This window comes from Lampetra fluviatilis, chromosome 2 (genome assembly GCF_964198595.1).
Source record: "Lampetra fluviatilis chromosome 2, kcLamFluv1.1, whole genome shotgun sequence".
Taxonomy (NCBI): Eukaryota; Metazoa; Chordata; class Hyperoartia; order Petromyzontiformes; family Petromyzontidae; genus Lampetra; species Lampetra fluviatilis.
In genome coordinates, this window is record NC_136276.1 from 21603657 (window position 1) to 21621625 (window position 17969).

General features: G+C 46.6%; 1 protein-coding gene across 1 annotated transcript in view; it reads left to right on the plus strand.

Annotated features, from left to right (window-relative positions):
- Positions 1 to 17969, plus strand: part of LOC144944084 (integrin alpha-8-like) — a 128456-nt gene that overhangs the window by 61012 nt on the left and 49475 nt on the right. The window contains exons 17-20 of the mRNA XM_078872152.1: positions 3927 to 4081; positions 5646 to 5783; positions 6788 to 6855; positions 9184 to 9328. Coding sequence (XP_078728278.1) covers positions 3927 to 4081; positions 5646 to 5783; positions 6788 to 6855; positions 9184 to 9328 — 506 coding nt within the window. The remainder of the gene's footprint in view (positions 1 to 3926; positions 4082 to 5645; positions 5784 to 6787; positions 6856 to 9183; positions 9329 to 17969) is intronic.

The window sequence follows — 17969 nt, forward strand, 5'->3', positions numbered from 1 at the left end:
TCATCCTGGCCCAAATGTAAAGAACTCATATAATTCTGTAGATTTTTCTGGCAGAAAAGGTGTTGGTGTTCTACATGTCAACATCAGAGGGCTTTTGATTAAATTAAGTCAACTAAAACTAGAAGTAGCAAATCTTGACCCGGACATATTTTGCCTAACAGAAACATTTCTCACTCCTGCCGTCAATGACTTGCAGATTACGATTGACAACTACAACCTTTTTCGGCTTGACCGAGGATCTAAAGGAGGTGGAATTGCCATCTATGTTCGTAATACTATTGCATGTTCACCAGCTCACTCCTTGTTTAAAAAATGTTGCTTTGAAGGTCTGGCTCTCAGAATAACTCTCCCTAATAATCAACACATATTGGTAGTGTGCTGCTATAGACCGCCTAGTGGTAAGGATGTTGAAGCTGCATCTGCACTGAGAGAGCTTCTTGGGGGCCTCCCTAAAGGTGAAATAGTTTTAGTGGGTGATCTAAATTGGAATTGGCTAAACCCGCCGGCCGTGGCCACAAATTTTGCAGATGAATTTAACCTGTTTCAATTAATAAATGTCCCCACAAGACCCAACCTAAAAAATCCGGGACAGTCATCTCTGCTTGACGTCCTATTGACAAATGCCCCTCACAATTTCGCACTGACTGGTGTTCTAGGTAATAACCTTAGTGATCACTCCTTCATTTTTGGGGTGAGATCATCAGCCAGACACAAAGCCCCCCCTAAATTGGTTGAGAAGCACTCCATGAGACACTTCAGCATACAGGCATTTACTAATGATGTGCTTCACTCGGATATTGACAAGGTCTGTGATATTCCAAACCTGACTACGGCTTGGGAGACCTTCAGGTACACGTTTCTACAAATTCTTAACAAACATGCTCCGTTGGTTAAATTTAAAACTAAAGGCAATCGTCCACCATGGTTTGATCCTTTGATTACAAAACTCATGAAAACTAGAGACAAGGCTTGGGCATGTGCTCAGAAAAGTAATTTGGTTAATGACTGGCTAGAATACAGGATTTTAAGGAATAGATGCGTCAAAAAAATACGGCATGCAAAAAATGACTACTTCTCTTCTACTCTCCTTGAATCTCATGGAAATGCCAGGATTTTCTGGAAAACAATCAAATGTATCGAAAAAGCATCCAAAACAGATCATCTGCCCGTTCAGCTTAACCGAAATGGGGAATATTTTTCAGATCCCCAAAAAATAGTTGACAATTTTAACCTTCATTTTTCTGAAGCTGGTACCCTATTTGATAATCTATTGGGAGTCACCCCTGCTCATGCAAATTCCTACACCCCTATCCAAACATTAAGCGAATTTAGTTTTCAGCCAATCCACGAAAGTAATGTTCTGAAACAACTGTCCTTCCTCAAAGGGTCCTCCTCTACCGGAGCAGATAGTATTCCCGTCTTTGCTCTACTAAGTGTTGGTCACCTAATATACAAACCTATAGCCCATATTTTCAACCTGTCCATCAAAGAAGCATCAGTTCCTCTAGAATGGAAACATTCCTATGTTCGTCCACTTCACAAAGGGGGCCCTAAAGATGATCCAAATAACTACCGACCTATCTCAATTTTGTCCCCGTTGATGAAAATTTTTGAAAAATTATTGAACTACCAAATTATCAGTTTCCTGTCCGCCAACAATCTATTACATCTAAAACAATCTGGGTTCCGAAAAAAATACAGCACCACATCTGCTGCATTAGACTCTATGAATCACATTTACAGTAGCCTTGATAATAAGCAGTACTGCGCCTGTCTTTTTCTTGACTTGTCCAAAGCTTTTGATACAGTAGACCACAACATCCTGCTTAGTAAAATAAGTTGCCTCGGTTTTTCCGAAAACACAGTAAAATGGTTAAAAAATTACCTCTTTTCTCGCACCCAAACTGTATTCACAGATGGTTGGAGGTCAAACAGTGTTAAGATAACAAAAGGGGTTCCACAGGGTTCCATTCTCGGCCCCCTCTTGTTCTCTCTTTATGTAAATGACTTGGGCACTGAACTGGATTATTCCAGGGTAAATCTTTTTGCAGATGACACGGTACTAATTACTGCTGGCCGCTCTCCGGATGACGTGATTGCTAAGCTCCAGAGTGATTTCAACAAACTACAACATCAGCTAGTTGCTCTTAAACTAGTCCTAAATCCTGCCAAAACCAAGGTGCTATGCTTCTCACCAGGACTAAAGCGGGAAGTTATTTTCCCCAAATTACATTCCTTAAATAATGATCAAATAGAGCAAGTTAAGATCTATAAGTATCTTGGGATCATCCTGGATTCAAAACTGAATTTTGAAGATCACATTGATTATATTGGGAAAAAGACAAAAATTAAAATTGGTTTTCTATATCGACACAAGCACTGCTTCCCCCCTATGTTCCGTTTGGAATTGATTAAAGCTACCATACTGCCTCTACTTGATTACTGTGACATTGTTTATAAATCAGCCCCAAGTACTGTACTGAAGAAGCTTGACTCAATGTATCACTCGGCCTTAAGATTTGCATTGAACTGCCCATATAGGACTCACCACTGTGACCTCTACATTGGGTCAAACTTAACATCTCTGAATGTTCGACGGCTTGTGCACCAGATCTTATTTATTCATGATGTACTTGCAAAAGAATCTGCAGATTACCTGCTGGATCTCATCTCTGTTTCAAAGAACAAATTTGACCTAAGGTCTACACTCATTTACCAGCTTAATATTCCCTATTGCCGTACATATACTGGAGGAAGGGCCTTTGCTATTGATGCCCCCAGGGTCTGGAATGCTGTTGCCAATAAATTGAAACTTGAGTCACTACCTATGAGATCTTCACTCAAAACTGCTCTAGAGGAGTTGTACACCCCTAGCTGCCAGTGCTATTCAGTGACCTAAAATAAAATGTTTCGCTCCGGATGATCGCTACAAAGTATGACCTGTGTTTTGATTTAGTGTGCTGATCTTAAAGGTGGAGTGACTCATGCAGCCAGCTATGGCTGCAGGGTTTTGGTAGTACATGTTGTTTATGCCATTTATTGTGAAAATTCTGTCACAGTTCCTATGATTGCTTTTTCATTGCTTTCATGGCTTTATTTTGGTGATTTCGAAAAGTTTATTGATTTAGCCATGTTTGTTTGTTGTAGTACAGAGTTAGACTGATGACCTTAATTTAAGCTGTCTTGTGGTTGTTGTTGTTGTTGTTTGACTTGCATCCCACTGGGATTTTTGCACACAGCGTTGGTGTACGGTGTTTTTTCTGCAATATTTTGCTGTCTTTTCTTGGATTTTCTGTTTGCACTTAGTCACATATTCACTTTAAGATGTTTTTTTGTTCATGTTTTTGTTTTTTGTTTGTTGCGGTTGCACCCGATTCAAGAGCTGAATGGCTCACAGGGCTATACCTAATAAATGAACTTGAACTTGAACTTGAACTCTCCCTGTTCCGCATGGGTTTCCAACGGGTTCTCCACTTTCCTCCCATAGCTCGAAAAAAGATGAAAACCATTGTACTGTAACTGATATCCGTCAAAGCATCCCAACGTTAATACATTACCTTCATATGACTCGATTGGGACGACACACAGCAACAACATCGAAACACTTGGCAGGACCCTCCTGAAAAAGATTTGTGAGATTTGTACGTATGTTGAACTTCTTTCGCACCGTACGTAGCCAACCGTGCTAATCGGTGCGAGGTAAGGACAACAAACTAAATACAAAATGCAGTTCTAAAGAAATACGGCTTTCAATCTAGATGATTTAAAATTGCATAGCATCAGTGGCTTCCTAATATCGGTAAGGAACAGCGTTCCAGACGGCCGCAGGAGCGCATCTGAAAGCGCGCGATGGCTAAGCCAAAAGATTTACTCAGCACTAGCAAACCACGGTCTGTGTGTTTTGTCGCTTCTGCTGCCCTGGGCAGAGGTAGAGCTCCAGGTGCAGCTCGACCGGCTGAAGCTGAAGGGCTCGGGGCGACGGGCCCTCTTCCTGCTGTCCCAGACGTCGCTTCACGAGCAACGGCTCAGCCTGGCCAACCGGGCCCAGCCGCACTGCGTGGCCCTGCTCGCCTTTCTCAGGGTAAGTGCCCCAAAAACCCCCACCCCCCAATACCCCCCCCACCCGCCCCTTGGCCAATAGCGACGCCGTGGCCCAGCGGTGGCTGCGTTCACAGAGGTTCGCGGCTCGAATGCAGCAGGCCACCCTGGTTAATACTGATATGCTCACGGTGATGTGTTCAATGCTACACCCATGTAGAATGGTAGCAGTGCAAGATGGGGCGGGTTTTCCCTTTAGACTTGCCTCCGTAAGCATTCTGCTACTGGGGTGTTCCTGATAAAGAGTTGTTTTTTGGTATATCGCGTAAATATCAAAGCGTCGTGAACCCACCATGTAGGCTCACCTTTACTCTATTTAACACCCGAAAACAGGAAGGCTTCACAATTCTGGCAAATCGCCTGATGAAGCTGGTTGTAATCATCAGCGCAAACGTCGTACTCGAACTGTAAAAGTTGTGGGTTTACTCTCCGACACTCCGGTGTGCCGAACTCGTAACTAATTGGCACGTTTTGTCTATTTGACGAACCTCACTAATTGGCTGTGTCAGGTGGTGGCGGGTTAACGACACGTTTATATTTACGCGATCTAACACACAAAAAACGTTATTATTATAATATTGATCGCGAAGGCCTACGTGTTAAACTGTGAAATCAACTATCTACAACGTTACAAACTCATTGGTAAATGAGTATTCTTGGTTCTTTCGGTAAAGTCACGTAGAAGGGAAATAATAAATAATAAAAATAAAACATAATAAAATACAATTCTCACGAACCGCCGATAAAGCGTCGATGCAGTCGGTATATACTGCAGATGTATCACCTGTCCAAATTGCACATCGTTTCCAAACGAGGCACATTGAGGCCATTCCGCTGACAAATGCGCACTGCTGTGAATAATGGCGTGAGGCTTGAGATGTCTAATTAGCAGCAGATGGCCCATTATAGTACAGCGACGGGATCGCCCTGCTCAATGTCCTCCCACTGTGCGCTGCACAAACCGCCGCCAATGCTGTGACGGTCGATTAGCCATCAGAGCATTTGTAATTTGTAGATCACGCGTGGTACTTTTACACGTGACGATAAGCCACTTCGTTGAGCTATCATTTGTGGCCCTGTCGCTTCTGATAAAGAAGCTAATAGCTCAGTGGGCTTTGCCTGGTAAAAAACAAGTCTTTTGTTGTTGATTTCTTCACCTTTCGTACACTTTGCACTCCTCTCGTGTGTTTGTAATGTTTGTTGTGGTAACCTTATGACCCACCCCTCATGGGCATCTGTCTAAAATATTTTTTATCGCTCATCGGATTTCTCCTGGATAATAAAAATTATCTGATTTTGTCATGCAAACGTCAATTTCCAAAGATTCCTTGCTCTGCGGTGATGCGTGTTGATATCAGAGTAATATCTGCCACTTCAGTGTGAGGCTTTTATGACAACGATAATTGGCCCTCCACATATTTTTGTAATTAAGAGTCGTACTAATTCATGCACTCATTAAGAAATGTCACCTTACTCTGTTGTCATTGAAGGTATTTAACAAAATGGCTGTGAGTGAGACACTGAGCGAGCCACTGGCTGTGCCGCAGGGCGAGTCGGAGTTCCGTGACAAGCTCGCGCCAATCTCCGTGGGCCTCAACCTCAGCCTGGATGAGCAGGCGAGGCGGGGCCCTCACGGCCTCCACCCCGTCCTCCACCCCTCCAGTCCGCAGCACGTCAGCAAGCAGGTGCAGCTCACGCATGCTCACCAGCGAGATCGGGCCCACTCTCTCCTTCCCCATGCAGGCCCCTTTATGGAGGGCCTCTGGGCCACAAACTCCCAGCAACAGCAGCAATCCCCCCCCCCCCCCACACTTTGGCGACCATCATCATTTCCCGTCTGTTGCAGACACACGGCAGACTAGACTGTCTTTCAGCATGATTGGCTGCGTATGTTGCGAAAGAAGTTCAACATACACACATTTAAACTTGTGAAATGGGCCCTCCGGTTTCTATTTTTCCAAAGCGAGCAGCCATTAAGTAGCTGGACGGGTTTCCAGTTCGCATCCCGCTTGGGGGGATTGAGGGTCAACTCAGCCCATCGCCATCCCTCTGGGGTCAATAAAATGGTTGCTACTTTGTGGGACATCAATAGCGGTCATCCTATGGAGTGCTTCACTCCACAGTTTTAATTCAGTTGACCTTGGTTTTGGTATCCTATGTATTTTATTGCGAGGTGCAAAATATATATATATACAATTGTTCAGCTGTGGTATTGTACAGCGTTGTGAGATGCAGCTTTGCATGAACGATGCTATATTACAATTCAACTATTGTTTCCATGGGAATGTGGAATTTCCACTGTGAGCTCGGAATTGCTGGTGGAGATGAACGCCACTCTGATGCTCATTCTAACACTAAGTTTGAAAACTTCACGGAGCGGTTGTTAGCCTGCTCAGCATTGCCTGTCTGGCCTCACTCAATTTAGAGTGACGTAGCTTTGTACAACGCCAATGGGGCATTGTAAGTAATAGTTGTTTTGTTGAGTTCTCTGACACGCGTCAAGACCCAATTAAACAGAATGTGGATGAGCACCTGATGCCCATAATGACGTCTAACATCCCTGCCTCGTCTCCCCATCAACACACACGCACAGTTAGCAACTTTTCCGTCCGTCGTGTTGCCTTTACAACTGATGACTGGTTTGTGACGACGATGACGATGACAGTGATGATGTTTGTCTCCTCCTCAGGCCTACATCTTGCTTGACTGTGGTGAGGACAATGTCTGCATCCCCAAGCTGAAGCTCTCGGTCACGTGGTGCGCTCACGCACTCACAGCCACACGCACGCACAACCACACTCACAGCCACACACGCTCCCAGCCACACGCACACACGCACAGCCACACTCACATCCACACACACTCACAGCCACACTCACAGCCACACACACACACAGCCACACACTCTCAGCCACACGCACGCACAGCCACACTCACAGCCACACGCACGCACAACCACACTCACAGCCACACACGCTCTCAGCCACACGCACGCACAACCACACACACAGCCACACACACTCACAGCCACACTCACAGCCACACTCACAGCCACACACACTCACAGCCACACTCACAGCCACACACACACACAGCCACACTCACAGCCACACACACACAACCACACTCACAGCCACACACACACACACAGCCACACTCACAGCCACACACACACACAGCCACACACGCTCTCAGCCACACGCACATGCCCCTTCGGGCCACCCAAGTTCACTTTCCTTATTGGCGATCACTGATACGGTGGCCCTCTACATGCCAGCTCTACGGGACCCCCTCATCCAAGAGAAGCTGGAGCCAGGCCTGATGCCAACACCAGACAGCCAAACTCCTCTCATCTATCGATCGTTTCCCCAACAGTGGATCGTCCACGAGGGTTGACAGATCTGCTATGCCAGGAGTCGGCAACCAAAATAACAAGAAAGGCCATTTTTTTTCCGAATTCGGTTAAAACAACCCAATATTTCAAGAGCTGCAATGCACGTGAATACGAGACGGAGGTCTCCTTACTAAGTCACGTGTCACGAAGCGGCCCTTCAAGAGCCGCGTGCAGCTCCAGAGCCGCAGGTTTGCCGACCCCTGCGCTGTGCCGTTACCATGAGGCTGCGACCATCATACATGTCCGACACGTGTTGTGAGACGGACGTCGCCCTACCAGACAGTGACACCACATTTCAAATCAATCGTGGCCCACGCATCATCGCAGATGTTCCGAGGGGAGAACTTTTCTTTTCACGTCCATTCCTCCCCTTCCTCTACACTCACAGACAAAAAGGAGATCTCATGCAGGAGATTGTGTGTTCAGTGAATGCCGTAAAAGTTGCGATTGAAAAATAAAGTCGAGCAAGTCAGCACAATTTTTATATCCACTTTCTAAAATATGCTCAGCATGTGTTGGAGCAACACATGAAATCAGTAAATCACCACGGGTTACAGAGACAATAGGTTCTGGAGAGAAAATTCAGCTTGAAAAAGTGCAGATTCCTAAAGCCACGTGTGACCCAGTGGATGTCTGAGACGAATGCATCCTCAGAGTCTAGTCCAGCTTGCAGCTACCATGCAGTCCACTCGGAAGCTGACGCTCTTCCCACCGTAGCTATGGAGGACTGAGGCGGAAGGAGATTTGTTATCGGGCGGCAGAGTGCTGACACTCACGCCTCACAACAAGAAAGGCCTGCGTTTGGTTCCCGACTCGGGCAGCTTTCCGTGTGGAGTCTATACGTGCTCCCCCTGTATTGCACGGGTTTCCTCCGGGTTGTCCGGGTTCCTCACATAGCTAAGACAATACACAGCGTGTGACTGGGGGTTGGCCAAACATCCCAATGCTGATAAATTGCCCGCAAATGACACAAGCAGAGCCACAACATTGCCCCCTACTGCGGGACACTCTTGAAAAATAGCGTTGAGACTCCTGAGTGAGGCTTTCCTGGTGACACAAGTGGAACGATAATAATACAATTGTCTTACGCGTAGGCTTTCGTGACCAATATTATCTATGATGAAAAAAAAATTGGGTTATATCGCGTAACTATAAATGTGTCGTTAAACCCGCCAACACCTAACACAGACAATTAGTAAGATTTGCCACGTAAACAAAACGTGCCAGTTAGTTACTACTTCAGCACACCTGTGGTGTGTTGGAGAGTAAACTCCACAACATTATCATTTGACTTCACGTCGTCCTGCTGGTAAATGACTCTGTCGGGTGGTGGCGGGTTTACCGACACATTTATAACTACGCGATCTAACCCCCCAAAAACAACCCCCTTTATTATCAATAATAAAATAACAACAATGATCAGATTCCCCAATGAAGAACCTTTGCCCCACTCGTCTGTGTAAGGGCACCTGGATGACCGTTCGCAGTCCCCTACCTAAGTGGGGCAGCGAGCCCATTTATCTCCCTCGCCCCCAGCCCGTGAGCTCCATGTGCCGGGGCTTCCACCCGCGGAATTTATGTATTTATGTGCCCCCCCCCCCGCCTCCATTGCCGCTGCTCTCACCCCGAAAGGGGCACCTGGGCTGTCTGCGATGGTTTCTGAGCGAGTTTCCGTGCCCCCCCCACCCCAGGGACCGCAAGGCGCTGCTGGTGGGGGAGGAGAACCTGGTGACGCTGGCGCTCGTGGCACGGAACGCGGGCGAGGGCGCCTACGAGGCGGAGCTCGTCCTCGTGCTGCCCCCCGAGGCAGACTACGTGGGCATCGTCCGCAACGAGGTGAGGCCCCCACCTCCCCTTCCCTCGCTTCCCCTCCGCCCTGCCCCCTACCCCTAGGCCCCCTCCCCTCGTCCCCCCCTCTCGCCCCCCCGACTTGTGCATGCGGCGCCCTCCTCGTGGCCACGGCTCGTCACGGGAAGGCCTTGCTGATCGACGTCTCACCAGAGGCAGATTTGCAGACTTCCACATGGAGGGGGGGGGGGGGTTGGGTGGTCCTGAAATAAAGTTTTTTTTTTTAAACAGGCCTCTACGTTAATAAAAAAAAAAGAACCCACGTATTTTCTCTGGCAATGTCAACTCATTTTTGTGGCAATCATCTCCATCGCCTGCCCCGGTCCCACCCCTTCACTTGGAACCACCGCTGCATCTCACGTTCATCTTCTCTTGCTGTTCCTAGCAGGTGATAACAAAAGCTTTCGTGACTGCAGGAATTCAAATTCATAATTAATTTTAACCTATCTACGTGATTCATAATAAAAATTGCAAATTTTCCGATGATGCTGGATGTAATTACCAGCGAAACGTCGTACTCAAAAATTGTAAATGTTGTGGATTCACTCAACACACCGGTGGGCTAAAGTAGTGAACTATTTGTCTCTTGTCAACGTGACACTTTTTTTACTGATTGGCCGTGTCGGGCGGTGGAGGGTTGCCACACTTTTATAAATAACGCGATCTAACCCAAAAACCTTTATTATGAATAATATTAGTCGTGAAAGCCTACGTGTTAAACTATCTACGTGACTTTACCGAAAGACCCAAAGAAAATGTGGGATTTGTAACGGCCACAGTTTTTTGTTCGCTGTCGGTGACAGTGAGAAAGAGAATGATTCCGAGACGTAGGAAACTACAACAATTGACCCAGCTATGTGATCTTCTGTTGGAAAATTTGGCCCACAGTCTGTTGTGAAGAGTGCGAGAACACGCAGTGACATCCAGTCTCATTTGTTTAACCCAGTGGGAAGTCTGTGGAGATTCATTATCACTTCTGTAAGGAAAATTGGAATACATTAAACTATAATAGAACAGTTATAATAATAATTACATTACGGTAACTATTGTTGAAACGGTTTTGTTACCTCGCATTTGTCAATGTGTTTGCAAGTTGTTTATTTGGAATTGTGCCGATACTGAAAGATGATCGCACACACGGACAGATGACGGCACAGGTCTTTAAAGTCCACTATGCTGAAGACTCGCGTTGGTCATTCCCCTTACAAATTGCCGTATGACTGGGGTCGCCAAATGCGTGTTTACACCGGCAAGAATTGAACGAAATAACAACAGGAGCATCTGTTTACCGCTCGTGAAGCAAAGCACCAACACAGAGATGTGTTTTGCCCGTGTTGTGAAGCTGTGAATCTTGCCTGTTTGCTTTCATTAACTTAAGCACAATGTCGCTTTGCGTGTCTCTCCGTCTATGCACTGATTCGTTGTTCAAGACTTTCGTATTAACTTGAGACGTTAGAAAATCGTCAAGATCACGAGCGTAACCCACACATTGTCCAGTGTCCCTTTTTGTCCAATTGTTGGAAAAATTCCCAGGATTTTTCCACGACCAATAATCCGGTGATGTGGTCTGGTTATTTTCGTCAAGGTGTCTGTCTGACCCAATTTCCTTTATAAGAACAAATTTGACATCGAGGTAAATGCAATTATCAATTGCTGTAAAAAAGAATGCTGCGCAAAACCAGAATTAACGCAAAGAAACATTATACGGGCATCAAGAGCGATGATGAAGCAAGACATCGCATCGTAACATCCACGTGCAAGTTTATTGTAAAAATAATTTACCTTAGTAGTAGTAGGTTTTTACCCTTTAAACTGGTACAAAACTGACACCTTTATACAAGGAATCATGTTTGCAATAACCGCAACACAAGCAGTCAAAATGCAAACAAAAAAAACAACTCTGATAATGGTAATGATATGCACTGTCCTTGAAGTTGATTGGTCCACACCCGAGACAGCTTGTGCTAGGTTATCATGAGTTATTCTGGTTATATTATTGGTTCTTTCGGTAACCTCACGTAGATAGAAAACACATGTTTTAAAAATATATATTTTTATAAATGTAAAATAATAAAAGCAATTTATTATTTTAAAATAAATGTTATTAAAATTTTATTTTTTTATTTAATTGTATTTTTTTATGTTTTCTATCTCCTTGACTTTACCGAAAGAACCAAGAATATCAATTCCTGCAGTCACGAAAGTTGTACGTCTGAGTTATTATTTCTTATCTGATCTCCTATGGAGAGGCAGGCGGCCACATGTGCACAGCAGACGTGGCGCTGTGTGCTGTGCTTTGCTGCTGCTCTACAGAGGCAGCAGGGCTCTTGGCGTGGCACGTAAATACCACGATAACCCACTGCAGGGTAATAGGACGTGGAGCTGCCATTTCGTACTTTCAGTCGATTTGGCAGCTCACATCAACGGGTGCTGTGGTCCATCATGAACTGTCCTGAATCTGGTAACGGAAATATATCTGATTACGTTTCATGATAATGCAACAAATGTCACTTTAATGAAGTCCGTGGTTGTGAACAGAAATGCCGCAGGCATCCCTGACGTGCGCTGTTTCCTCTTTCTCGGGGTTGCTGGAGGTGTAGACCGTTTATTATACCTTTGGATGCATGCACAGAGTTTTGTAAGCATTCTCCCGAACCCAGTGTGAGAATTCTTAAACCAACGCAAAACAAAAGCAGATCGTGGACCCACTTGCATACGTTGGGTTGTGGTTCTGCTCGCATAAACGTTTCCATAAAAGCGACTTCCACTCGAATTATTGATCGGATGTTATGCACCGTTCTGGTGGGCAGATTTTGCAGAACCCGTGGTCCCGCCATAAATGGCCACAAATCACGATGCAAGGGTGGGGCATGTGGAGCATTCTGACACCAGGGTGAAAACCCCCCCGAAAGATATCCAATCAACCGTGCCCCCAACCAACACAAGACAAAGATCCCCCGTATAGCCATAACAGACTTTTTGGGCCAAGTTCCGTTAGGGAGTAGCACCTATGAAGGCCAGCAAGGCACACGAGGGGGTGGGTGGCCAGCACCACGCCCGACCACCTTTGTCTCCCCAGTGGCGATGTTTACACACCGTACCAGGTACTCATCTGAGGCTGAGTCGACCTAGGGTGGGCCCAGGACCGGTTCAAATAATCATCACCGATGTTGGCCACGGGCGGGATTTGAACTTGGGTCGCTGGGTTCGTAAAGCAGCACGCTAACCGCTACACTTTCGCTCCCAAACCGCCACACACACAAACTCACACGTATACATTCGAGTACCTTTGCAGTAGTCAGAAGCGACCTGGCCACAAATGATAGCTCAACGAAGTGGCTTATTATCACGTGGAAATGCATAGCAGCCAAATACTCGAAACGCATTTTTCTAAATGTCGAGGGAAAAACCAGAGGGCCGGGAAAAATATCCATGCGACCACGTGGAGAGACACGCACACTCCAAACATACAGGCATATAGGTTTAGTTCGATCCCACGACCTCTTGTATACCAGGCGAGGTAGTTAACATCTCGCGAACGTGGCGATAATGATTGAACTTTACTCAGCGAATGATTGATATCTCGAGCACTTTGGCAACTCTTGTCATTTACAACATTTAAAATGTGATCTCACTGTGCTAGACCAAGACACACATTAAAGTCATAAACCTTGGTATTCAACGAATATGGTGCCCAGTAATAAACTAAAGTTTGCCATGATTTCCATGTTGGATCATATAAATTCGAGTGCCCCCTGGTTCGGCTCACGCGTGTTCACATTTGTGCACGTTATTGTAAAGATCTTCGAGACGGGCTAAAAAAGAACATCTTGAACGAAGAACAGGGCACGTGGTCTGGCAATGATGGCTCTTGTAATAAACCCGAGTATGATTACGTACACAATCCAGATATTTTGAGATATCCTGCTTCCTTATTTTCTTTTCATGTTATTAAACAAAGTCGTTTTTATTCAACACAGGCCGAGACAAAAAAACAAAGACACACAAATAAGTCAGTCTCTTGGCTGGGAAGTTTTTTTTGTGAGGATGAGATCGGAGGGGGTTGGGGGGGGAAACCGCAAGAGCGGAAAGCGAGAGCTCGCGATGTGGATTGGTGCATGGAGGAGGAGTGGCGAGGGAGCGCGCAGGGAGCACGCTGCCAACGCTGCCACCTCCGCCTCGTTGGTGCTGCGTTGCTCACGAGCGCCGTCGAGATAAGGGACGGGCCACGGCGGACGAGTCGGTGGGCCACGCAAGAGGCCCTCCTTGGCCTCAGTGACACCGTCGCCCGTGCACTCACCGCGACCCCCGAGCATCACCACAGAGACACCGAGGCCAGGCGATCCACGAGGGGGGCGCCACGGGACGCAGATTGCCCACCGCTGGCATAGATGATGGTCACGTCGATCATCAACGTCACGCACTTGCCCGTTTTAGTTGTATGTGGGGTAGTCGAGTGTCGGTGTAGTGGTGAGCACCCAGTGCTGAGAACTCGGTGAGCTGAGTTGTATTCGAGTCCACGGCTAACATCGGTGGCGATTGAGATCCGTGCCACCAATCCGCACTGGCCAGCACGGTGAAGTATGGACAAACAACGCCCACGACTGAGAGAGCGTGGGGGAGGGCCTTCATGATGTGCCAATGTTGTATAATGACGTGTTATTTCTAGCCACGGTATTGTGCTAGGAAACACTGCTGAGGTGGTGCGTGGTGCTGGGACACGAGGCAACGCCAGTCACAGCGCTGAGTCAACGCCACTGAGGTCCTGCAGGCAAATCTGAAGCTCCCTCCAGGGATGAGTTGAGATTCCCCACATCTGTCGCTGATTTGTAACGACGACTTCACAAAATAAACCCCTCGGTGCACGGGACGTTGCGCTGAACTTCGCGAAGTTCAGCTTTGGCGGAGATCATTTGGCAGTCACACGGAGCAAGTCGCTGTCCCACTTGCGCCGCCCGAGAGAGGTCACGTGGGGGGGGGGGGGGGGCTATAATCACGATTAATCGGCTCAAATGTATTCTAATGCCACTGAGAACACGACATTAAACGTGCATAACTAAGAATAGTTTTCTCCAAACATATATATTCGTACAATACATTCCACTAGATATTATACAAAAAACAACTAATCACGTTCATCAACATCACTGGTTTACAAGGGGTACATACATAACGGGCGGACAGCTTGGTCAGTGATCCTTCTGGAGTGCAATGGGAGACTGGTCCTGTGAACTGACCTCGGCATGAGACGGCTTCTCAGCCGACAAAAAGGAAACGAGCTCAAAAGCTGCGATGATTTGTTATTATTTCTACTTAGAACTCGCAAGGTACTGAATGTCTTCCCATATCTCCAAACCTTACTATCATTTATGACGCTCGGGTCTTGCCAAGTTTGCAGTCGGGTGCGATGTTGCTATTGCTGTGATCCCAATTATGGCCTGATCTAAATTGAAAACGAATTGCTTCTTGTGTTTAGTAATAGTAATAGATTTACCCTTTTGTCTGGCACCAAAACTGACACCTTTATGCAAGGGATCATGTTTGCAATAACCACAACACAAGCAGTCAAAATGCAAACAAAAAGAGACAACTCTGATAATGATATGATATGTCAGTTTTTGGTGCCAGACAAAATGGTAAAAACCTAGTACTATATCTTGCTACTGGCAAAGGAGGTCTCATGATGTAAATTATTGTGTTTAGTTTGTTGTCCTTCCCCCGCACCTCCGATTAGCACGATTGGCTACTTACGGCGCGTGTACGTATATGTTGAACTTCCTTTCCACCGTACGTAGCCAACCATGCTAATCGGCGTGAAAGAAGTTCAACGTGCCTTCAATTGTGTAACTTGCAGGTGATTTGTCAGCATTGAGATGTTTTTCGCCAATACTATTTACAGTGCCGTGTATGTATATTTAGCTATGGGAGGAAACCAGAGATCCCACAGGAAGCCCAGACAGAACAGGGCGAGAACATGCAATCTCCACGCAGCACGGCACCCCGAGTCGGGAGTCGAGCCCAGGCCCCTCACGCAATGACGTGAGGGAGCCTTGTGTCAGTCTGATGTAGAACACCGATCCTTGGCCTCGCGATGAACCCTGAAGTTGCTGCGCTACCTGGTGCACCATGCCTGCAATCGCTGCTGGTGTCCGTTGCACCCGCTAATGGCGGCTAGTGATTGTTGTGATTACAGGGAACCGGATAGCTTCGCTGTTCGTGTAATTTCAATCGAGCCCCGTGCGTTTGGAGCCGATGTTCACATTCCCACAATTTCTGTCGGGAATTGCCAAAGTGCACCACTTCCTGTAAGAATTGAAGACCCTGCCATGCGGGCAGGCAATTATGTACCAGGATTGCGGCAAAATCCCACGTAACGAAGTTATGCTAAACAAAAATTGTGATAGAAAATATGTAAATTAAAATTGTTTCGGCATTTTTTTAAAGTACACTGTATAGCCCGGCTTAGTCTGGTGGCCCTCGCAAAAAAATTATGTTCAGAGCTCTCTCGCCTGGTTAACGAAAAGACAAAGACAGTGTCGAAAAAGACAATCACAAATATTTAAATGTTGTTTCATGGGACCTCCTTTGCCAGTACCAAAATACGGGAATGAAATGTTATTGCCAAACATATATCAGTCCTCTTTGTCCACCCTCACTGTTCAGTGTCAACAATAGCCGCTCTCTCCGCGAGGACAAAACACGCCGATTGCTCCATTAATGTAATAATCCATCCCTCCCTCCTGCGGTCGGAAATAAATCTCGGCGGAGTGGCTTACGGATCTCGGCACGGCTCCGTGTGACCTCCGGGTGTTTAACTGCCCTCAGCTCTACGGCACAGCTGTGCCTGCTGCAAGAGCAGCAGTTTCCTCTCCGTCCAGCCAAATCAGATGGCTCGCATGTTTATCATCCGTCTACTGTGCCCTCGTTTTCAACTAATGTGCCGCTAATGAAACCAAACATGAGCGCACAAGGGACTGCATTCTGTCTGCGCACGCGCACATGTCTAATGTTAGAAAATGAGAAAAACTTTATTAAAATAGATGGGAGGTCATAAAGTCCCAACGTGTATTGCCTAACACAACTCTATTCTTGAGACTGAATGGATCCCTAAATCCAATGGTATTTAGTAATGAGGGTAGCAGCATTGCTGTATATGATTACATTGTGCATTTGTAGAGGTGTAATTGTGTATGGGCGCGGATGGCTAACAAACACAGGGGGCGTGGTTAGGGCCGTACACAGAGGAGGTGCTCACACCGACGTCCGCACCTGCATCCCCCACGGGCCCCTCCCGGGGGCCGAGTACTATAAAAGGTGGTGAGCCGGAGGGCTCGAGGTCGGAGTATCAGCTTTAACCAGCGAAGACTGAAGACCAGCTAGCATAGGCCCCGGAGCTCCCCTGGCTCGCTGTCCTTGTCAGGGCCGACCAGGGCAAGCCGGTGGCGTGGCCCCGAGAGCCCAGACTCAGGGTGCCGGGATCCCAGCTTGACCAGGGCTGGGATAGGTAGCCTCCCTTAGCTCCGTAGGGGAGGACTTGGGCTTAGGTTAGCGGGGTTAGATGTTGTGTCTCCCTGTTAGCCGAGTAAAGGGGACGTTAACCCCTTAAGTACTGTGTGTACCCGCTACTGTACACAAGTTGGTGTTAATAAATAAGTGTGCCTCCGATCCCGTCGTCAAGCCTCCTGAATACTTACTACACATTTAACATTTTTCCCCGTACCACTAACAGGCCAAATACAATTTTAACTGCAGTCATCATCTTATAGCCAGACTGAACTTTTCACAGCCTGCCTGATTTAGGCCACTATAAAGTAATTGTAAGAGCTTGAGATATGTGTTTTCGCAGAAAATAAAAGTTTAAATAGGTGGGGGGGGGAATACAGAATTTATGACGATAGTCTGGCTGAAAAGACGAGGAATGACTTCCCGCGTGGGAGATGTTCTGCCCTCTCTCGTCTCGCCGCTCTGGCTGTCGCGATAAGGGAGACGTGAGCTCCACTTGTGAGGCCGCGTTGCTTACGAGCCTTCGTTTATGTGTAAAAATGACCCTTTTGCACGTTCGTATTAAAAACATGTCCTTTTGACAGTTATTTGGCCGGTGATATTTCAAAAGTGGTCCTGGCATCTGGCGGCCCACAATTACTCGGGACACGAGCAGAGAACGTCCCTCCAAGACACCCAAGCCGCCTCTCATCGGGAATCCTCCACACTTGGGAACAAATAAACAACCGTCCGCTCATATGATGTGAACATCGGAGAGTGTGCTTGGGGTTATTACATCCAGTGCTGGATGCTACTGCTCCACTGGAAGTGCATCATCCACACTAACAGTGCCCCGCCATTTGACTCTTTGTCTTCCTCTTGGTTGCTGGGCCGCCACTCCGATGCCCCAACGTGTGGCGGAAATAAAATAACCTTTAGTAGTAGGTTTTTACCCTTTCAACTGGTACAAAAACTGACACCTTTATACAAGGCATCATGTTTGCAATAACCACAACACAAGCAGTCAAAATGCAAACAAAAAGAAACAACTCTGATGATGATAATGATATGCATATCATCATTATCATCATCAGAGTTGTTGATGATAATGATATGCATATCATCATTATCATCATCAGAGTTGTTT